Source organism: Schistocerca serialis, chromosome 9 (genome assembly GCF_023864345.2).
Source record: "Schistocerca serialis cubense isolate TAMUIC-IGC-003099 chromosome 9, iqSchSeri2.2, whole genome shotgun sequence".
NCBI lineage: Eukaryota > Metazoa > Arthropoda > Insecta > Orthoptera > Acrididae > Schistocerca > Schistocerca serialis.
Genome location: NC_064646.1, coordinates 144,329,364 through 144,353,489, shown reverse-complemented (window position 1 = coordinate 144,353,489; position 24,126 = coordinate 144,329,364). Strand labels below are relative to the sequence as shown.

Genomic DNA, 24,126 nt, shown 5'->3' with positions numbered 1-24,126 from the left:
GAAACGCCTGGAAATGCTGCCGAAGGCGATGTTCATATGCGTCCCAATCCTCCGCCGTCTCGTCATACGGGGGAAAGGGAGGAGGGAACGGCGCCGGAGCAGACGGCGTGGAGAGCAACGCCGGAAGCACTTGTTTCATGGTGGCCATGAGTTCCGTCTGCTGCGCAACCAAAACTCACACCAAATCCTCCATGCTGTGGAGAAGCTGCGAAACCAGAACAACGACGCAACACGCGAAAGAACGACCCTACTCGTCGCCAATTGTGTAATAACACTGTTCACGTTTACGTCGCACTTCACTTAGCGTAGACCGGGACTGTGGACTAGGCATGCCCGATGTTAACTGACTGAGCACGGTCCGTGCTGCCGGAGTTGTTGTTGTTGTTGTTGTTGTTGTTGCTGTCATGCCGGCAGAGGTCGCATCCGAATTCTTGCGTGCCCTATGGTGGACAGGACTCTACTTGCGGCAACTACCGTCCGTGACGCGCCGTGCCAATGTGCGCCTCCCGCGATCTTCCTGGTGGCTACTACAATCAGCAAACAGTGTCAGTTTACCTTCTTGTTTCAGATTTATAATGGATCTCGTTCACATGTATCAAGAACAGAAGGGGACCCATGATCGAACCCTGTGGAACACCTAATGCAATTTCAGCCCAGTTAAATGAAGTGGGAAACTTCCTTAAATCACTTAATCCATACAAAGAAACTTTTTGCTTCCTGTTCTGTAGGTATGACCTAAACCACTCATATTCTGTTCCACTTATATCATGCAATTGTAATTTCTGTAACATAATGCCATGGTTTACACAATCAAATACTTTTGTCACAGAAAATTCCTATTGGTGACATTTTATTATTTAAAGACTCTATTGCGTGGGCAATAAAATTGTATATTGCTGTCTCAGTGGAACAGCACTTTTGAAATCCAAACTGTCATTTACTAAGTATCTCATTACTGCTAAGTGGCTAGCCACTCTTTGAGTACATTACTTTCTCAACAATTTTAAAAAATGCTTTGAGCAAGGATACTGGACGGTAATTATTGACATCTGTGGTGTCCCCTCTTTTTTTTAGAGAGGCTTGACAATGGCATATTTTAACCTGTCTGGTAAAATACCTTGAGTTAGTGATGCATTGGAGATGTGACTCAGAACATCAGATGTAACTGCTCCACATTGTTTTAATATCTCGTTAAAGATGTCATCTGCTCCAACAGAACATTTGTTTTTCAAAGATTTAATGATTTTTCGTATTTCACAAGAGGTTGTTACATGAAAATTAATCTGACTAGGACTTCTCAAAACTGACTCTTCCATGTACTGCTTGGCTTTTTCTTTTGAACTGTTGTCTCCAGTTTTTTCACCGACAGTAAAAAAATGATTGTTAAATACATTAGCTACTTGTGTACTGTTGGTTAAGATGGTCTCATTCTCTTTAATAGCGATACTACCTACCCCAGTGGTTACTTTCCCTGTCTCTCTTCTAACAACATTCCATACTGATTTGATTTTGTTGTCCGAATTGTTAATTTCATCTCTAGTATACATATTTTTTGATTTTCTGACAACTTTTCTCAGTATGTTACAGTAATTTTTATAGTGTAAAATTACTTATGGGTCTTTACTAATTCTTGCTGCCTCATAAAATTTTCTTTTCCTTTCTGTTTCTTTGAAAACTGTTTGGCATTTGACTCAATATATACATATCCCCAATTAACATTTTTTAAACTTTCTCTGAAATGCTATACAGATACCGGATTGACCAGCCTTACACTTTTACTTAATGGTTTTGGAACTACACGCTGCTAAGTTTTGTAAGTTAATCATTGTACATCATGGTCTGATAATCCATATATCACAGGGAAAGTATGTGTCAATTTTACATCCTCTTGCTGCACAAATACATTATCTATTAGAGTGCTACTGTCTTGAGCTGTACGTGTAGGGAAATTGATTACCGTTTCTAAGTTTTATGTCATTAATAACACTTCTAGTTCACTTTGTCTATAAGAATTGCTTAGAAAGTTTACATTGAAATCACCACAAATTAATAACTTCTTCTTTTTGTCTGACAGACAGCTTGATAAGGAGTCAAACTTTAGCTGTAGCTCACATGCACTAACTTCAAAAGTGCTGATCGACACGAAATTTGCTTACTTCTACAGTTTTGTACTTATAACCTTGTTTTGTGTAAATGGCAACTCCTCCTTAATCCGTGCTAGATCTGCAAGTGTAAGATGCTAAATTATACCCATTTATACTGACACTTTCCATCCCCACAGTTACATGGTTTTCAGACAGACAAAGTTTGTCAATTTCATTCTCATTTTGGAAATCATCTAAACACACTAACAGCTCATCTGTTTTGTTTTTTATTTCTCTGATATTTTGAAGAAGTAAATTGATACTACCCTAATCTTTGTCCCTATTTACTGTACAGGAAGCTTCTTTTATTCTATTTTTCTTGGTTATTGACTGTCCGGACTTTGGCTTTAACCTAAAACACCTGTCTGCCTGTTCCCATCAACCACAGGGATCATCCCTTGTGTGACTGTGGACCCCCTTACAGTATCTGCTAATAGAGAAGCTAACTTATATTTCCGCTTCCTGTTTAGGTGCAGGCCATGTGTAGTGTATCTCCACCTAAAAATAGTGTCAACTGGAACAACACGCATGTGAGATTTTGTTGGTGTCTGGAGCATCCTCTTCAGCTCATTGTTAACATGCCTTACAGCAGTGTTTAACCAGGGTCAATCGTGGCACTGAAAGACCTCCACAAACCCCACATTAGTGTGCTCAGTTTCTGCTCTTATTTTGTCCAGGTCACTCCTAATACTACAGGGTAATTATAATTTAACTTTAAACTTTCAAACACTGTAGAAATAACACCACTGGTCAGAATGACGTCAAATTGCAAATTAGAGAAGAGGGAAAATGTATGACAGAAGAAAAAAAATAGTGTGAAAATTGGTCAGTAGATGGTGCTGTATGTGTCAGAATACGTAAATGAAAACATGTGTTATGCGCACGACCCATTGAAGTTGATATAAACAAGTTGGGTACACGACTTTTCCTCCTTTCGCATCTGCAACGTTCACTGTGACTGTCTCAATGCAGGATCATGTTGTGCTTGTAAAACTGTATTACAAGAATGATGACTGTGCACACATAGCTCCACAGAAGTTTTAGACACTGAAGTGTTTGAAAAAAGGCATTGGTCCAATGACTTTAGGGGATCTGGAGAAAATGATTAGGAAATTCAAAAAGACTGGTTCTTTTGGTGTGAAACCTGGTAGAGGGAGGAAATGAATTGAGTCGACGTCTGTGGAAACAGTAGCCACAGCAATGCAGGAGGAGACAAGTGGTCGTGTGCAAATGTTTAGTGCACGGAGAATTGCCCGAACATCGGACATACCTGTGAGCACATTGCTATCCATTCAAAATTACCCATTTTCACGAGTTGCTTCCTGTTGACCTGGCAGCAAGAGAGACCTTTGCTTTAGAATTTCTTGTATGCATAGAAGTGGACAATGATTGGCAGTGGAAGATTTTGTGGACAGACAAAGCCCATTGAGTGGTTGCTCCACCAGTGAGCAGAAATGTCATGGGCATGCCCAGAGTTCTGAGGAGCGGCGAGTAGAGCGATGGGTGTGGCGAATTGCTGTTCGGCCAAGCCTGCCTGGTCGACGGCCCATCCGGCCCCCCACTTATGATGATTGGAGATGTTGGTGTGGCAGACCGCCGTTCGGAGGAGCTTGCCTCCCCAGTGGCCCTGTCTGACCCGCCGCCTAGAATGACTCGGCCACCATCCGTGGTCCTCAACTTAGATGACAATTCTGGCAAAGATGACATCATTGTGCATGACACACTCCTGGCCGACGAGAGGGCACAAAGGATGACGGCCAGCATGATGCAGCGCCCAGATGGTGAGCGGCACAAACAGCCATTCTCCTTGGCACCAAATGCGCCAAAAAGGCATCCAAGAAGAAGCGGCAGCTTGCTGTCTCAACCAAGGGTGGCAGAAGACGTGCCATACCAGGTGACAGCATGGCAGGTGCAACCTGGACTACTGTCACATGTCGGCGGGTGGCCGGACCCAGGACGACGCCTTCCCCGCCGCCCACATCGACTACAAACCGCTACGGCACACTTGCAGACGAGGAGATGACAGAGCAGCCAACAACCGAGCAAACGGTACCCACGACCGCTGCCCAAGCTGGCCACTCGGAAGGAGGAGGAGAAGAAGAAGAAGAAGAAGAAGAAGATCTCAGGGATGGATGCCACCCATAGTCTCCTAGGTGGCCAAAGACTACAAAGGTTTCCTGCAGCTTGTGAAGCAGTGGACGACTGCAGACTTCACATTGCGAGCTGCAGCAGGGAACCTCGTGCAGATGCAAGTCTGTAACACCGACGACTTCATGAAGGTGGCGAGCGAGGTGTCGAACCAGGGCTTCCACTGGTACATGCACGCCACCGTCCTTGAGAGGTTACTGAAGCTCGTCGTCAAGGGCTTTCCCTACTGAGGAAAGAACTGGTGCAGCTTGATTTTAGCGTGCGCAATGTGACGTGAGTCAAGTCCCACATCACGCACAATGAGTCACTGGCACTGGAGAACAGGCGGCTCTATCAGCTGAAACGGGTGGCCAATACCATGGTCACTATCGAAAACCTCAAGCAGGAGAGGGGCTTAGTACAGTACTTCCGCTGCCAGGGAATGGGCCACGTGGCTCGCTACTGCTCTCTCCCCGAGGCATGGGTGAAGTTCACTGGCACCCATGCAAGCAGACTTCATCTGCTACCAAGGATGCACGCACCAAAGTGTGCAAACTGTGGTGGGCAACACGTGGCGAGTTACTGTGGTTGTGAAGTCATTAAAGCTGCGGTTGCTCGCCAACACGGGCAGCAGGCGCAGAAGACTGCCAACTGCTCCCTCCCTTGGCCGCACCCTGGCGTGAAGCTGATGAGGTGGCCGGCAACTGCAAGGATGATGCTGGCAGCCGATGCTGCCACCACTGTCCCCACTGAAGGGGCAACAGACGAAGACACACCCGCACTGGAAAATGTGCCCATGAGGGCACTCCTGAAAACTAGCATGTCAATCCCCTCCGGGGAAAAATGCACAAAGAAGAGGCCACATCACTGGAAGGCGGCAGGAGTGGCAACACATCAGCTGCCACTCGCAAACCAGCTGCATCCAGCCAAGGCAATGCACCCACAGTGCATGAAGGAGAGCGGCGGCAGCTGTCTCCACACTCTTTGTGGTGATTGACAAGGTCGCGCACCTGGCCGACACGCTGTTGAGTTGCTGGGACAGTGCTGTCCACCACACTGGTGGCCGCCCATGAGCCATCGCAGTAAGGCACTCCCTATGCCATCCGCACTGGGAGCAGTGAAGTAGGCCTGTCACGGGCCCTCGTAGCTGTCTGAAAAGCAGCAAACATTGAGGAGAAGAATACCTGAGAAGGGCAACGAGCTGACAGGAAGAAAAAAGAAGAATACACCACATGACATTACAGAAGACCTGGAGGCAAAGCAGGGGTAGCCTACTAGGACTCCACCTACCCAGGGGTCAGGGGTCGGGGTGCCCCTGTTGAAGCCCGGACGTCAACGTCAATGTCAAATCCCACTTCCATCTGACAGAATATATCAATACACAGATTGTCGAATATGGGCAACAGAAAATCCACATGCAAGTCAACCAGTAACACTTCATCCTGAAAAGTTCACTGTGTGATGTGGGTTTAGGGCATCATTCATCATTATCATAGGGCCACATTTTTTCAAAGAGACACATACTTCCAGTTCTGTCACCTGTACCATCACTGGTAAGTGGCGCTATGAGTGTCTTTTCTGCAACCACGTCATTCCAGCTCTCCGACAGTGTGGATATGTGGATAGTATCATTTTTATGCAAGGTGGCCCACCTCCCCGCATTGCAAATCCAGTTAAGTAGCTGCTGAAGTGCCATTTCGGAAATGTGAATGTGATCATTTTTATGCAAGAGGGCACATCTCCAAGTGTTGCAAATCCAATTAAGTAGCTGCTGAAGTGCCATTTCAGAGATGCTAGAACTATCAGCCGGCATTTCCCTACAGCCTGGTCATCCCGATCACCTGATCTTAATTTGTGTGACTTCTGGCTGTAGGGCTATCTGAAAGATGTTGTGTTCAATGTTCCGATTGCAAACTTAGCTGCATTGAAGGCACGCATTGCGCAACATATTCCGAATGTAACCCTGGAAACACTTCGATCAGTTGTGGAACATACTGTTTCTCGATTTCAACTTGTTGCGGCGTCAGTCACACAGAAATTAATAATCTGATTTGATTTTGAGTGATGCTCTTTATGCGGTTTTTGGCCTCGGGACAATTAAAAACCAATTTTTCCCATTCGAGGTAATATGACCTTGCTGTAGTGGATGGGAGTATCGCACCTGAACACCGATGCACACTGAGTAGTACAGTTTGTTTAACGTCAAATGTACACCTTAGGCGCTGTTGTATGTTTCATTTGCCATTTGTAGCCGACCACTATTAAATTATGATGCTTACAGCGCCATCTATTGCTATATTTTGTAACTATTTATTATTGTTCTGCCACACGTTTTGCCCCTTCTCCGATAATATTCTGTTGCAATTTGACATCATTCTGACCAGTAGTGTTACTTCTGCAGCGATTTGAAAGTGTAATTGTAATCACACTGTATATCTTGGATTCGTAGGTGGGCTGTTTCCTCCTCCCCCAACTATAATTACCTGAGCTTCCTTCTCAAAATTCCTGCATAGCTGACCTAAGTTTTCTGTCACCTTGGTAAGGCTAGCACATGGTTTCACAGAACTTGTGACCTGATACCTTTCACCTAATTTTTCCTGAAACTGCTGGCTTACACCACTCCCATGACTCTACCTAGAAGCAGAATTCTTTTCCTATTTTGATTTGATCCGGACTGGTCTTTTTTCTTTAAGCTAATATTCTGCTTCAACCTACATTCAGCTGCACCTGGATGAGGCCCTTCCTCCACAACTTCAGATAGCAAGCCAAACTGATTTACTAACAGAATTTCTAAAGTTTTTTCAACAGTTTCCCTTTCCCACCCTTTGCTTGCTACCTTTTTCCAGCATGCGCCATCTATTTTTCCTCCCTTAGCCAACATAATACCAAATTCACATTTTCTAATTCAACTTTAAGGGCACAAATCTTTGCCTCCTGTTGAGCGATTTTTCTGTCCTATTCATTAAAAGAGTCAGAAATATTAGTAGAGTGCAGAAAACCACCTTGTGATGTTGCAGTATTTATGTCCGAGCATTTGGACTGAAGTTTATGCTGAACTATGAAAGATTGCAGTAAGTCACAACATTGTAGAGAAAGCTGAGACACTGTAGCATGACATCAACAGTCATTCAAATGTTATTTAAGGAAATCACAAACAGAAGCTGTTCTGAATGAAGGTTATATTAGGTTGGTGCTCAAGTTCATAATGTTTTTCCACGAGTTTAATGAGCACAACAGATATACATAACACAGACTTCAGCCATCAATAGTATATTCTGCATCAATATTTACAACAGCCTGCCAGTGCTGGGGCAATGTTTCGATTCTGGGACTGTAGAAATCACTTGGTTTTGAGGCAAAGAATTTGTCAAGCCATATCTGGAGCGCATTTTCATCCAGAAAGGAAGTTCCTTGAAGAGTGTTCGGTACAGAGAGGAAAGGTGAAAATCTGAGAGCACAAGATCAGATGAATAAGGTGGATGCGGAATGACAATGCGGGTAGGCATTATCATGGAGTAGCATCACTTGATGCAGTCTTCCTGGTCATTGTTCTTGGATTGCGTCTGCAAGACATCTCAGTTGTTGACAATAAACATCAGCAGTGATAGTTACAGCTCAAGGAAGCAATTTGTAGTACACCACACTGTCACTGTTCCACCAGATGCATAACATTATCTTTTGTGGTTGCAAGCACGTCTTTGTATGGGGAGTTGCTGCTTTGTTTGGGCTCAACCGTTCTTTTCCTTTCCTTATGTTAACCCAAAGAAACCATTTCTCATCACCAGTAACAATACAGGATAGGAATGATCAGTGTTGTTCATGTGCCAATTGAAGACAAGCAAGCAGAGATGCACATATGGCCACACGCTGAATTTTGTGTTTTTGGCTTGAAGCATGTGGTACCCATACTCCTAATTTTTGAACCTGATGCAAAATTTGCACGATGATGGAATGAACACAGTTCACATTTTCCAGTCCTCAAGTACACTGGCATGGATCATTGTGGTTCAATGCATTTAAACGACCTTCATCAAACCCCAAAAGTCTTCCTAAATGTGGAGAGTTTCTAATATCAGAATGATCCTCCTTAATATGAAAGCTGTGCTCCGTCCAGTGGCATTACCCCCATGCAAGGTGAAAATGTTCCTACCTGCTTCTGGGGCTGCACCACTCTATTGAACTTAAACCGAAGAATATGTCAGAAATGTTCAGATTTCTCCACTTTGCACTCAATTTTCTACTGTCCACAGCTGCATTCGCTATATCTAGATGACAAAATTACAATATGTAAACTCAAATAGCAATGGTGAACTACAAACAGAAAAAGACAAGCAATAAATAAACCCATAGCAACTGGAATACTAACATTAAAGAAAGATGCTGCAGACTTATGCACCAACCTAATATAATGGGTCAAAGAAATTGCTTGGAACAAGAGACTACTCATGAAGTGCTAATAAACCATTTATCACCCTTATTATACTCCAATTTTGACTTGTAAATGCACAAAACAGAATGGAAGATGAGAAAAGAACTTTTATCAGCTAAATGAATGGTAAGACTAGAAAAAGCCTGATTCAGAGCAAAACAGTGAAGGACTTTGCTAAAGTCAACAATCTTCAAGGTGTAATATTTGTACTTGGGCTCTTATTGTGTGAATGTTTTAGGTAAATGAATGCCGATCAACTGGTTGTAAAATTTTATGAGATGCAGCTGGACAATCATAAACCCATTGGACAACAATGACATCGATGTAGGTATATCAGTATTATGAAAAGGAAAGTTGCTACTCACCATATAGCGGAGATGCTGAGTTGCAGATGGGCACAACAAAAAGACTGTCAGAAATAAAGCTTTCGACCATTAAGGCCTTCGTCAACAATAGATGAGAGAGAGAGAGAGAGAGAGGCGCCCACGCACACACACACACACACACACACACACACACACACACACACACACACACACAACTCTCACACACTACTGCAGTCTCAGGCAACTGAAACCTCACTGTGAGCAGCAGCACCAGTGCATGATGGGAGTGGCAACTGTGGGGGGAGGGGGGGGGGTAGTATGGTAGGGGTGGCAGATAGTGAAGTGCTGCAGGTTAGATGGATGGCGGGGGGGTGGGGGGGGTGCAGGTAAGTAGCAGAAAAGGACAGAAGTAAACAGACAGATGTGATGGTGGAATGATGGCTCTGTAGTGCTGGAATGGAAACAAGGAAGGGTTTGCATGGGTGAGGACAGTGACTAATGAAGGTTGAGGCCAGGAGGGTTATGGGAACATTCTCATAACACTCCTGGTCCCAACCTTCGTTAATCACTGTCCTCACCTTTCCAGCCTCTTACCTGTTCCCATTCCAGCATTACACAGCCGTCATTCCCCCACCACGCGTGCCTTTTTACTTCTTTCCTTTTGTGCTACCTACCTACTGCCCCCCCTCTTGTCCCCACCTGTCACCTGCCCTCCATCTGACCTGCACTTCTTCACTGTCTGCCACCCCCACCATACTATCTCTCCTCTCCCCTTCCCTGCCCCAGTCTCCTCCTTCCCCCCACCTAGTCGCCACTCCCATCGTGCACTGGTGCTGCTGCTCACAGTGTGGTTTCAGTTGCCTGGGATTACAGTTGTGTGTGTGTGTGTGTGTGTGTGTGTGTGTGTGTGTGTGACGTCTATTGTTGACGATAGCCTTAATGGCTGAAAGCTTTGTGACAGTCTTCTTGTGGTGCCTATCTGTGACAGCATTTTAGCTATATGGTGAGTAGCAACTCCGCTTTTCATAATAGTGTTACATTCCATCCTGGATTTTCCATTGTTTGTTTTAGATGTATGTTGCAGAACGATATACTGAGTGGAGGGAAGAACTGGGGCAGCATAAAAGTGAAGGGAAAATATAAAGAGGAAAGCTGGACGATACTATCTGCTAAAATAAAAATAAAAGTGTTCGATTTGTATGTGGTATGAGTGGGGTGCAACAAAAACATTTGCTTTTTGCCTAGTAGATAACTGTAGTGGTGTATATTTCCTATCTTTATAGATAGGTGTTCCATGATGAACCTAAATATGTCCAGATGCTTCCTTTGAGAGGGTACAGCCAGTTTTATTCCCCCTACTCCTCAATCCAAGCTTGTGCTCCAGCTCCAAGCGGCCAGTTGCAGTATTTTTTCAAGCAATTGAATCCACAGCCACAGAGCTCAACCACCATTAATATGGATAAATTAAATTCTGATGGTTCCCTTGTTGACAGGGCATAAAACCATCCTTTGTTCCTTATGTGTGACCTGAAATGTCAGCATTACACTCATTCAGTGAAGAATCGTCATAATAATTGGAAGCATGAAACTAGCTGCCGTTATATTTTGCCAAATTAAAGAGCACAGCATGCAATGTGACTTAGAAATGGGCCAAACGACTGGGTAGGTTCAGTGCATGATGGCTTTTCTGGTTCATACAAGGGAATGCACATACAATAGTGATGAATATATTGGAATCAGTGGATATGAGAAAGTCGTACATGTTGACAATCAGGTGCTGGACCATGCAATGTGACAACAGCGTGGGATGACCACTATCTTTTCTGCATGACCTATAGGATCTTACTACTTCATCCACAGCATTTGTTCAGTGTGTCAGAATTACAGCTGATGTGGAATTGTTTGTGTTGGTGGTTTGACAGCGAGTACTGTGTGGCATACATACCTTGATATCAGCAAACGTTCAGTTAGAACAGCTTCCATTGTCAAGAAACCACAAATGTTTCAGATTGAACTGTGTACATGAATGATGTCACTGGTGTGCTGAATTTCAAATGTGCCCTTATGAGGTTATAGCATGGTGCCTGTCTGTACTGTAGTGGAATGCTGTACTCGTCCAAAGTGTGATGGTTTGTAGTACCCTTGGATACAAAATATTAACTCTGTTTCTATGTATTGAACAGCAAGTGCTACAACAGAGCAGGGTATAAAGTCTTTATCCACCCCCACCCCTCTTTCCTGACAAGTAAATATGCCAGATTTCATCAGGATGATGTCCAGCCACATGTGGCAAGGAACGTGTACACTTTACTCTGAAAAGACCTGATCTGTCACCCATTAAACATGTCTAGATTATGGTTTGTCAGCAACTTGTTCTTTGTCATCACCCGGTAACTACTATTGGTACTCTGTCTCTCACATTTAAACTACATGGAAGGAGATTCCTCAGGAATATATATCTGGCTGGACTGATTGTTTGCCAAAATGTTTAAAGTGGAACACACAGGACTCTACACAGTAGTGAAAATTAAAGTGAGAGATTGTGTGACAGTTAGTTAACCGGGCCATTTGTGTAAAATCATGTACCTAATTTGTGGTAAATGGATCATTTCAGTCAAGTGTATCCTCCTTGATGCTGCAATTTTCACAAACATTAGCTTATTGCAAATTAATATTTTTGTCATTATATTTGATGAGAAACATTTGTAACAAAAATTTGAGAAGTGTTTCACTCTAAAATTTCTGTTGCCACAGCAAAACATCACACTTCCTGGCTCCCAGCCGTTACCACAATTGCAGACACTGCTATGTTCTCTCATTGGGTCTGATGCTCATTTGTGGGGCAATGTGTGTCTCATACAGAGATTCCTCTGCCACATACTTCAAGAACAGAGAGTGCTTGATGTGCTTGCTGAACAACTCCCTTCTTACCAAACTGTATTAGTGCAGGCATGGATCAAGTAAGTTGTACCTTGCTTTTTCTTACTTTATTCTGAAATGTATTTACCACCATTCCTCTCTAAATATCAGTGAAGGCAGAAGTGAACCATATTACACTTTGCTTAGATATGAATGCATGTTTTCTGTTGATTTGCTCTCTGATACATGGTAGGTTTGTATGACAGTGAATTTCACCCTTCATAAATACTGATAGCATATACAGAAACCGGTCAAAATAATAAAATCAGCCACCTAACATGTATAGGGCCACCTTCAGCATGTAGAACTACATGAATCATTCTGATAATTAGTGAATATACATCTTGAATGATACTCCATGAGATTTAATACAATTTCTTGCAAGCAGACTGATCCAATACCAAAGAAGAGTAATGGGTATATTGATAACATGTAACTTCTTGTGACAATGTGCTACTCTTGTGCAGTAGTTGCAGCATGTGACAACATATGTAATTTAATTTCTGAAGTCCTGACATAATACACACTTTATTAACTCAGAGCACAAAGCAGTAAGTAAATACAATGATACTGTAAAATAAGCAAATGTAGCAATGTAACAACTGAACACTAAACTGAAAATCATGCAACTTTTGTATATTCATAGAAATTCTTTTAGAATGTAGAACAGTTTCAGTAGCTTTTAAGGTACAACAATTGTGTTTCCAGTGCAAATAGTTGTTTGATAATATTCAAATCTGGAGGCCAGAAAAGATATACTGTTTCATCTTCAGGTTTATCAAATTGATATTAAACATTTGCAGCCATGCGATTTGCAGCATTATCAAATAGGAGGGTCAACACTTACCAAAAAAAATGCTCCATTGAATGAAAATGGTCCCTTATGCCTTAATGGTTAATTTTGATTTTGGTGTCATCTTAAGATTGCGCAAACAATTAAGAAGCTTTACCATCCTTCATAGTTCATAAAAGATTGGCTCGATTGTGTGCTTCCCCAATGTTGCCTATATGTAGACAAGTTCTGCAGTTGGAAAAAGCAGAAAAGTGCACTCATATAGACATATTATGTATTTCTCTTAGTTGATCATCCATGTTTTACTCTTGAATTACTGAAGTTGATTCTTTGCATTTACCAGGTTTACAAGAGGTATGGCACTGGAGGTATTTGTAATTACCATCAACTATTTTGTCGACTCTGTTCTTTTGGCATATGTGACATTCAGTAAGCTTGCGTGCCTCACCGATACAGATAGCCGTACCGTAGGTGCAACCACAATGGAGGGGTATCTGTTGAGAGGCCAGACAAACGTGTGGTTGCTGAAGAGGGGCAGCAGCCTTTTCAGTAGTTGCAGGGGGCAACAATCTGGATGATTGACTGATCTGACCTTGTAACACTAACCAAAACGGCCTTGCTGTGCTGGTACTGTGAACAGCTGAAAGCAAGGGGAAACTACAGCCGTAATTTTTCCCGAGGGCAATTCAGCTTTACTGTATGGTTAAATGATGATGGCGTCCTCTTGGGTAAAATATTCCGGAGGTAAAATAGTCCCCCATTCGGATCTGTGGGCGGGGACTGCTCAAGAGGACGTCGTTATCAAGAGAAAGAAAACTGGCGTTCTACGGATTGGAGTGTGGAATGTAAGATCCCTTAATCGGGCAGGTAGGTTAGAAAATTTAAAAAGGGAAATGGATAGGTTTAAGTCAGATATAGTGGGAATTAGCAAAGTTCGATGGCAGGAGGAACAAGACTTTTGGTCAGGTGAATACAGGGTTATAAATACAGAATCAAATAGGGGTAATGCAGGAGTAGGTTTAATAATGAATAGGAAAATAGGAATGCGGGTAAGCTACTACAAACAGCATAGTGAACACATTATTGCGGCCAAGATAGATACGAAGCCCATGCCTACCACACTAGTACAATTTTACGTGCCAACTAGCTCCACAGATGATGAAGAGCTTGATGAAATGTATGATGAGATAAAAGAAATTATTCGGACAGTGAAGGTAGATGAAAATTTAATAGTCATGGGTGACTAGATCTCGATTGAAGGAAAAGAAAGAGAAGGAAACGTAGTAGGTGAATATTGGGATAACAATGATTCAGATCCCTGTTTGCCCATTATAGACGTATTAAATCTTAGTCTTTCCTCCTTTTTCAAGTACCTCAGTGATCTGTTCATGTTTTATAAACCTAATAGAGGCTAAAAATTAACCATGATTGAAGTAGACAACAAACCCATTTTGCACTTGGACAATTACTGACTGTAAACTTCTTTAAAAGGACAGGTAAGATCAAAATGTATGAAACTGTAATCCAAAAAGTGATTTCTAAATTAAGCCAGGAGTGAACAATCGGCCAAAAAATGGGGAGGAAAGTTACTACCTATGAAAGCCAGTCATCAAAAGCAGAGAACTGCAGAAAAAGAGCAGATCACTTCACATAGTATACTAAGTTAAACAAATACTGGTAACTTGATATAGGCATGTAATGTGAAATGATGGAAAAATTGCATGAGAAATGCTGAAAGGGGATGTGGCTGAGATAAGAACAACACAAAGAGGATTCGATAACATCAGGAAAGGCATCAAAAGGCTGTGATTATATGAGGGAGACTACACTGACAGGAAAAAGTGGTGTACGATTATGGGTGACACAAGGGACAAACTTCAAGTTAGTGCCATAAATATAGTAGTGCTGCATCATTCCATGGTAGTTTAATGAAACAAAATGTTACACTTCCAGCTCATTAATCTTGAACTTAACATGTTTTTTATGTCCAGTAAAATGTAATGTATTATATTTTCCAGCACTGGCAACCAGCTGCTTGGTGGTATCATACTGATGATATGCCTCTCTGTAGTAATGCAACCTGACATAGATAGTAGCATTACTTCAGTAAAATATGTTACCATGAGTGATTCTGTCATGTGATATACAAAAAAAATTGGTGCTTTTTGAAAGAACTAGTTGTCATTAAGTTCCACTTACATAGTAATGAAACCAGACTCATAAAAGGGTGAACCTCATGTTTCTACAGAGTCAAGTATCTGATAACATACAATTTCTTCATTGTGTATCAAGCTATTGAAGCACCAGAATCACTTGAGTGAAAGTAAGATATTAATAACTATTCTTAGTTAAGATGTTGTAATTCACCTGTTGAAAAAAAAGAAACTTGGCATTTGAAAATTACCAAAGATCATTTCTTTGGAAATGTTTCCAAGATGTACACAAATACTTTGTTCTTGACTACTTAAATTTCACTTATCAAGATGTACTGCATTTAGCATATAAGAGCACCAACAATAATAACTTTAATTTCTGTCTGTTATAAAAAAAAAATAATAATCATCAAGAAACAGTCGTTTGTGATGATTTAAAGACATCTGTGAGTGGAGTGGGCATTTTTGACAGTTCTTCTTGAATACTTGTGTACACACACACACACACACACACACACACACACACACACACACACACACACACACACTTACCCAGCCATTTGTAGGGGACATAAAGATGAAAATGAACTCTGAACCAAGTTTTTGCAAAATTGTTGCCAGAGGTGAAAGAAGTGATAAGTGGCAGAAAACAATCCAAAAATCAATCACAGATTAAACCGTGATTGTAATGTATAGTTTTCTTAGCCTTTTTTGTACTGGTTTTGTGTATTTTGACAGATGCTCTCTGCTTTCATCAGAAGAACATTCAGAGGAGCTGCACAACCTAACAACAGTAGTCGCCCAGTTACCAGAAGTGTCTACTCTCTGTGCAGCTAGTGGAGGGACATTAGGTTTGGTTGGTGAAGAACCATTATACTCATTTATCATGATACTAGGACGGGCATATGAGCAAACAACCACAGTAGCAGAGAAAAGCAGCATGAGAGAAAGGTAACAGTATCCACTCATTTTCACTTGTTTCCCATACCCAGCTTTATACAGGTAAAAACACTGTCATTGTGTGAACAGTAAGAATTCAGAGTAATATGCACTATTGTATTTATGTATCATTCATGTGTTATTTTTTGTTATAAAAATTGTGTCTATCAGAAACAGAGGTTCTTTAGAGACAGAGCCATTTCTCATCCATGCTTTAATGTGGCTGCTTGTTGTTTGATTCTTTGAATGGTCAGAAGAGTACAGTTCATAAAAAAATCTGTTATCTGTTATTGACTTTGTTGCTCTGGAATTATTCACAAGGCATAGAAAGTCTTACCATAGTTTTCCAATGTCATTCATTTGGTGTGTTCCCTTCAGTTTCCAGTTTATTTCATCTGTTACCCCATTTTTGAACATGAGTGTGAAGGCAATGTTCAAGACTGACACAATACATTTTGTCTCCACCCACTGTTATATAGTATTCAATGAATTTGACAAAAAAATTATACAGTTATAAAGGTAAGTCATGACTAGGGAGCAGTCCTAAGGAATCAGTAAGATAACTTCAAACCCATTGTTATCACTGGAGACAGAGGAAATGAAAAGTTATACAACACTATGTCCAAAAGTCATGTATACGTAGACACAATACTATTTTTTCCAAGAAGCATTGTTATGCTGAAAAATACATGGTTGGAGTGAATGAAAGAACAATTTAAAAAATATAAGTTTTAAAAATCAATGAAAGTAATCAACTTTTGAATGTGTAATGTCTTTTATTCTCATCCCGTCCAGTAAGTCTCTCCTGACCCTCTGTTCTGGGTGTGACTTTCCTGATCTCCACCCATTTTCCTAAACCTCGTAAGTCCCTTTCTTTCAAGCCTCTTCCTTCACATTCAACCCTTCTGCCAGAAGAAGGAGATACTGGCTCCAAAATCTTGCAAACTTTAATACCTATTATATGTGTGTTCTGCCACCACTTGATGAGTAGACGTATTTTAAAAAGGCAGTTGATGTCTGTATACCAAGAGTAAGCTTTTGAAAGTGTAAAATGTAATAAGATATTGCAATTCCAAAGAGAATGGGGATAAAGTGTGGATACAGACGAGTAAGCTACAATATGTACAAAAAATTAAATGAGAATATTAAAAGTCGAAAATCAAGAAATACAAACACGTTTTAAAAAAAGAATACAGCAATTTGTAATTTGTTACTACTGTCATTTTAACTTGTATGAGTAGTAGTCATACTGTTATAGTTATTGCCTCAGAAGAGGGAGAAGAAAAGATTACTGGTGCATCCTCAGCTGTTGCCTACGTCACAGCTGCCAACTACACAGCAAGATGGCTTCACCATCTCCATAGCAAAGAGGGATGTAGTATCGATGACCGGCTCCTTACAATCCATCCACCAGCCATACAGCAAACCACCCTGTAATGTGCCTGCTACTCAACTGCAGCTCATATTGTCTAAAACATCCACTGCAGTATTTGGGAGTGCAGCAGTGCCTCTGTTACCAACACTAGCTCACCTGTCCGGGCCACATGATACAAGCTTGATTTCACCGTATCCCTCCACTGGCTGACTTTATGAGGTGCTGCCCAGCAGTCCTCCAGTCAGTCCACGATTATGCGAGTTCCAACTCCATTTCACTGTATCAACATTGACTTTCATCGAGTGTCATTTGTCAAACCACAGTGCATGACAGGTGGAAACAAGATGTTGGTAGTGTAACAGATGCGGACTTTGCCTGCAGAAGTGTTTTCTTACAGTGACAGATTGGGTACCCAAATTTTACATTCAAGAACTGTTGTTGAGCATACATTTCTCGTTAGATCAGGGTGATCTTTCAGTTGCATTCATTCAGAAGTTGTTCTGTTTTGACTATAACATTAGCATTATTCTTTATGTCAGTGATAAAGTTCTATTGTTCTTGATTGCCTGGGCACATCTCCCTTCTTGCATGCAACACCCACATGACGGGATACTAAAGTTAGGTAACTAATTTTGTGTTTGTTTGCAGATACATGTCCACAGTCCTGGTATATACTAAAATTTTTGCAGACAAACAAGCAAAAACTAATTGCATAACTTTTATTCTTTTGACATGACAATTAAAACTTTTATGACTACCTTTCTTACATCAAACAAATAGTGAAAGAACATGAAACAAATGGGTGGACAAGTAAACAATCTCACACCGCATGCTTACACAGAGTATCTTGAACCTCATTTGGTTGCTTCATTGAAAAATTCTGTGCCTTCTGGCAGTCATATTAAAGTATCAGGCATTAAATTGTTCCTGCCAGGAAGTATTTAATTTTAAAATTGAATTCCTTTAATGTGGGGGTCCATCTATTCAGCCACTTGCACATTAATTTCTAGTGAGTCAAGAGAGTACAGTGTTGTAGTCTGTCATGGAGATTGTACATTTACCCAGCAAATAATATCTAAATTTCTCTCAGCTGTGGTATATTTCCTTTCCCACACCACTGACAAATGACTTTGAAGGCTATTTTAAGAGGTTTAACAGTTCCATTAACTTTATGTAGCTGATGGAGATCTGCTCCAGTCTCTTATTTGCTGCCACTTTGTTACTATCCAGGTAAAAGTCTGCTGACAAATCCAGATGGTGCATAATTTTGGCCTTATGTAATCTTGATATTATTTGTTCAAATGCATCATTTTTCTCTGTATTCCATGGCCATGGTGCATCTCAGTGTAATATAATTTAAACTTTATCATTCAGAAATCTTCTGTAAAATACTTGATGCTTTCATGGATTCACACCAGGGGAAGCAGTTGAGATGAAAAAAATATCAATGCAGAGAATATATATCACAGTTTATCAAGGCGTACAGAGCTGCAATCTTTGTCATTGAATCACGAGACTTGTAGGATAGCATGAAATCAACTTTAAGATTTCTGTTATAAAGAAAGTTTTTGTTGTTACCTGTAACTTTTGCCACTCTTAATTCTTTTTGTATCCCCATATTGTTTATCTGTTCAATACTATGATTGTCTCTCCAATTTTTGGATCTAAATACTGCAGAATATTAATTCAGAAATTTTCTGGTTCACAGGTGTAACCGCTACTTGGCACCTATTGAGAAGTGTTCTGCAGCAGTGCTAAAAAACCCAGCTATCATATCTGGTGCAGCTCTTTTAAGGCTCTACAAAGTATCAGCCAGTCTTGTTCTGCACTGTGGGGGTCTCTTGTACCTGAGAGTGAGTACTGTAAATGTACATAATTTGCTATGACATTACACTCAACACAACACAAACATTTCAAATCTTGAAGGGGGGGAAAAATCAGGCTGTAGATACTTAAATGGCAATTCAGTTGCAAATTCTGTATTCAAATTTAATGAGCTGTTAGAAGCCAGTTGAGAGATCTGAGAAGTTATCACAATTAGTTCGTATTTACACTGAACTTAATGTAAGTAAATTATGGTTAGTGCCTTCATCTTCATAACAGCCAGGTGCCTCTTATCCTGGAGTTTGAGTGATCTGCCCTCCCTTTTACACTTGCCAAACCATTCCTCTCTCCTTTCCAAGGAGGAAACTATACCCGGGCCGGTGAAACATGTCACTTGACAGCTCGCATGTGGTTGGCTACACTGCGACTGCGAGGTTGCAACAGCTGCCACCACACACGCCCACAACTCCAAAGTACGTTTTGCAAATGTAAGCTACAATCAACGTTTATACTTAAGTGCAACAAAGTACGTTTTTCTAACAATAGAGAGAACGACGAAGGAGACTAAGCGTTCGATAGTATATTAAACCGGGAAATAAAAACACCCGAAGCTAATGACAATATCTACAAAAAAACGTTCCAGATTGTTACAGTAATAGCTGCATGTAAAACTTCATATAATAATGTAATCTAAGCATACCAAATAACACGCTATCCACACTCATAGAAAGAAATAAAGCAAAACATGCATAGCTTACACGATTGCAGAGAGAAAAAGAATTAATTCTGTATACATTTACACTCACCAATTTACGATGTCAATGGCACAATTCCATCCAGTTCTCCTTCACTGTCATCGGAATTGGTGCCAAGAACGTTGTCTTCATTGTCATCATCATCAAGATGTAACCTCCCCCTCACTTGTCGACCTTAATGACAGTGAAAAATTAAACCGCGTGTACTGAATGGAAATTTGGGAAAAGCAATCGTCACCGAAGTTAATCTGTCGGTAAAGAGGGAGGAAAGGGTTACATCTAAATGAAAGGAAAAATGCAAATGAAACTGGTGGAAATTAATTTTGAAAAAAGGTAAAGTTAATAAAGAAAGTAAATGTGCGGTCGTTACGTTAACAATTAACTAGCGGTAATTAGATATTTGAGATTTGGGGAAATTACGGTCGCCAGTCCTGTGGACAATTACTATAGTAACTGAAAAAGAAAGGTTATTGCACATATAATTAGCACTAAAAGCGTGGCAACTGAAGGTTGACACGTGTAGTGTGAAAACTGAAAGTTTGTCAGAAATAATAAATTTTGCTACACTCTGACTTAATTTAGCAAAAGAATTAATAAAACCGGAAAATCGAAAGTTAATTTAGTGACTGAAATTAATAGTGAGCTTTGTTTCTGAAGCACATCGAAATTCAGTAAAATACGGTTAGTCTTGGGCTACCTCAACAATCATTTCAAAAGCTACTCGAATCTATGCAATTTAGAAATAAGAGATTTAACTTTCTGAACTATTAACAATAGTTAAATTTAGTACGTACCAAGCCGAGCTTCAGTCACAGGTAAGCTAAAATATGGTAACAAAACTCGCACTCTTAATTTGTGCTTGCGTAATTTAAATACTGTAGCCAGCTATGAATACCTTAACTGAACTTTGAAATTAAAGCAGTGGAATCGAATGATGCTGGCGTTTGAATTTCAACAATTGGTACTGCAATTGGGACAATGAGCAACAAAGGTTCATGCTACGTTGCTGTCATTTAGTTATGAAAATGGATCAGTTTAAAAAGCTGAGGTCTGCCATACAGTTCTAAAACTTTACGTGCTTCCAGTCTTCCTTGTTGCTTGATTGAAGGTTTGAAGCTGTCGATCGAGGAGGTGGCGACAGTCACTCATTGTCGGCCGTCGCTGTTGCAGAAGCTGGATGTTGGCACGCCTTGTTCTCGACACGGTCACCAGGCGAAACGGGCTCTTGATGTGCGCCAGCTAATGCTTCCCGTCCGCGACACCGTGTCAGAAACTATAATAGCAAGTCGTGCGCAATTACATGCTGCCCAACCCCGAAAGCGCGGCAACTCGCGGGAGCGGCGCACAACACACCTGCTCCACTGCACCACCCCAGCCAAACTCCCCTCCCCTCTGCTCTGCGCGCGCTCCATGCGGCAGAGTTAACACTACCAAAGATCCTAAACACTTTGGTTCTCCACACGACCTATCGATGTATTCGTTCGATAGCATAGTTTTCCCTAGGCCAGACCCAGCGTATAAATACAAATAACATTCACAAAACAAACCAATTATACATCGACATAAATTCATATATATACAAATAATAAAACAATTACAATATACAAAGACACAGAAATGTTATATCTTCAGGTAACAAAATAAGGAAAAAAATTTGCAGTGCAATAGATGGAAATAGGAGGATATGCATTTCCGGCGTTACAAAGAGAAATCCTTAATTGTTCATTTTTATTTATAATGCCATCTATTGTCTGTGCTTCTCTTATTAGTTTAGCAGCATGGGTTACTTTTTTCCTCCATGATGCAGCATCTACAGTAGCAAGACCTTCACGTAGCAGTCTTTCCACTTCTGTTATAGTAAAAGTCTTGTTGTAACTTGCAATGTACACCTTGACTTCACTCCAAACCAATTCAATTGGATTAAAATGACAGTGATAAGGCGGTAGCCTAATTACCAAGTGACCCTGTTCACTTGCAATTTCATCTACAACGTATTTAGGCGTCACAGGCTTATTTTGTTTCATGAGCGAGTATAACAGCAGCTTTGTCATGCTCATGTCCGCAGTAATGTCTCTCGCCTGCAACCACAGCACCATAGTTTCTTTACGGTCACTAGTGGTGGGAGTTTTATCTAAAATCACGGAATGTTTCGGTGCATTGTCCATCACAAAAACTGTCAGAACACTAAACTGGAGCAACAAATTTTTAAACCACTGTAGAAACCATAGGTGGTCCATATCCTCATGAAAGTCACTTTTTTTAAAAAAAAAAAACTAAAAGTCCTCCAGGTACAAAGCCGTTTGAAGATCCAGCATGGGCCACAATTAAACGGGATCCTCTTCCTGTTGGCTGATGACCATTGCTATTCAGAGTCTCGTCTGTCCAGCATTTCTCAAATGATTCTCCAGCATGACCCAGGTTTTGTCTAACCATATGATTGAGTGTATGTCCTTTCCTACAATTTTGTGTAAGAAAATGGTACAAGCTGCAACGACATGAGCTTTTTCTAGTAACAGTTTTTGTCCATCTAACTTTTTAAAACGGAAGCCCATACTTTTTAATATCATCTTAAGTGACGTTTTCCCCCCTGAGAAAAGTTCACTTTCTTTTAAAGAAATTAGCAACTTCGCTATTGTGGGATATTCTTTCCTTTTATAGTATCCGTATATGTGCCGACGAATTGCATCGGATTGGAAAGAAGCAATATCTGTAACAGACGAGGCTGCTTTTCTTTCTTGCTCGGAGTACTGAAAACCTCACTGTTTCTTCCACATGGGCTTTCTTCTGCACTGTTTACTTCACTGTCTTGTAAGTCTTGAAGTAGCACCCCTTTCCTTATAACTTTCTGTTCACTGAGTCCTAGAGTTTTCAAGGTACGCTCTAAAACTTTATCAGCAGGAATTGACGCTTGCCCATGAACAGAAACAAATTCTTTTTCTTGCTTGTAAAACTCACGCTTCCTCCGCAGCAATTCCAAAGCCTGACTATTTAATGGCACTCCACGGTGCAACGGATTGTCGCTTGGTGAACGACATCTTTTTAGTGACATTATTTAACAAACAAAAACTGTAGTCGAGGCAGTAACACAACACAACGGCAGGCGTTTGCACACTAACATACAAAGTTTACATGGAAGCCGGCAATATGGTAGCGTCGACCCCAGAACCGGCTTTTGTTCGGTGCTGTTATTGGTTCAGAAGATGCGGCACCTCCCATTCTTCACTTGTTTGTTATTTATACTACCAACTCTACGGCGCTTGGGGAGTGACCTCGAAGTGACATGTTTCAGCGACCCGGGTATAATAGTTCTGAAAGCAAGGGTATGTCATCATTTTTACTTTTAATTTTGTCTGTCAGTAGCACTAAACATTTCACCTCCTGCAGGCAAGTAGTGTGTCTCACAAGTATTAGTTTTATCTTTTGAATTTTCCTTTGATACATTACTATCAGCTGTGCTGTTCCAGTTTACTGATGTGTCCCACTCTATGGAATAGGATATTTAACATAACAGCCAATGATGACTGTGCTTTCAGTTCTCTCCATTAACATACAGTTCCATAATTTTGAAAGAAAGCATACCTGAATTTAAATTGCTATGCTATAGTGCTCTTGCACAATTATTTGAACCGCTTGGCTTCATTGCTGCCACTTGGTACCACAGTGGCTAATTCCTTAGTATAAGAGTGATGTTGCATTGCTGTTTTGATCCGTGTCAATGATGATGAAGATGTTGAAAGAATGTGGAATGAAGTAAAGGAAATTATTCAGATGGTCAAGGGAGACAGAAATGTAATTACGATGAGTAGCGGGAATTTGGTGGTAGGAAGAAGAAGAGAAAGAAATAGTTGGAGAATGTGGACTGGGGGAAGGAATGAAAGAGGAAACCACCTGGTTAAATTTTACACAGGGCATAATTTAATCATCGCTAATGCCAAAATTGTGAAAGAAAGTTGTTTACATGGAAGAGACCTGGAGACACAGGGAGATTTCAAACAGATTAGATAATACTAAGACAGAGATTTCAAAACCAGATTTTAATCTGCAGAACATTTTCAGGGGCAGATGTTGTTGTTGTTGTTGTTGTGGTCTTCAGTCCTGAGACTGGTTTGATGCAGCTCTCCATGCTACTCTATCCTGTGCAAGCTTCTTCATCTCCCAGTACCTACTGCAACCTACATCCTTCTGAATCTGCTTAGTGTACTGATCTCTTGGTCTCCCTCTACGATTTTTACCCTCCACACTGCCCTCCAATGCTAAATTTGTGATCCCTTGATGCCTCAAAACATGTCCTACCAACCGATCCCTTCTTCTAGTCAAGTTGTGCCACAAACTTCTCTTCTCC

General features: G+C 40.9%; 1 protein-coding gene across 2 annotated transcripts in view; it reads left to right on the top strand.

Annotated features, from left to right (window-relative positions):
- LOC126418858 (protein MMS22-like) overlaps positions 1 to 24,126 on the top strand; it is a 136,866-nt gene that overhangs the window by 96,296 nt on the left and 16,444 nt on the right. For both annotated transcript variants that reach the window (XM_050085848.1, XM_050085849.1), the window contains 3 exons: positions 11,781 to 11,986; positions 15,630 to 15,842; positions 18,914 to 19,058. In XM_050085848.1, coding sequence (XP_049941805.1) covers positions 11,781 to 11,986; positions 15,630 to 15,842; positions 18,914 to 19,058 — 564 coding nt within the window. The remainder of the gene's footprint in view (positions 1 to 11,780; positions 11,987 to 15,629; positions 15,843 to 18,913; positions 19,059 to 24,126) is intronic.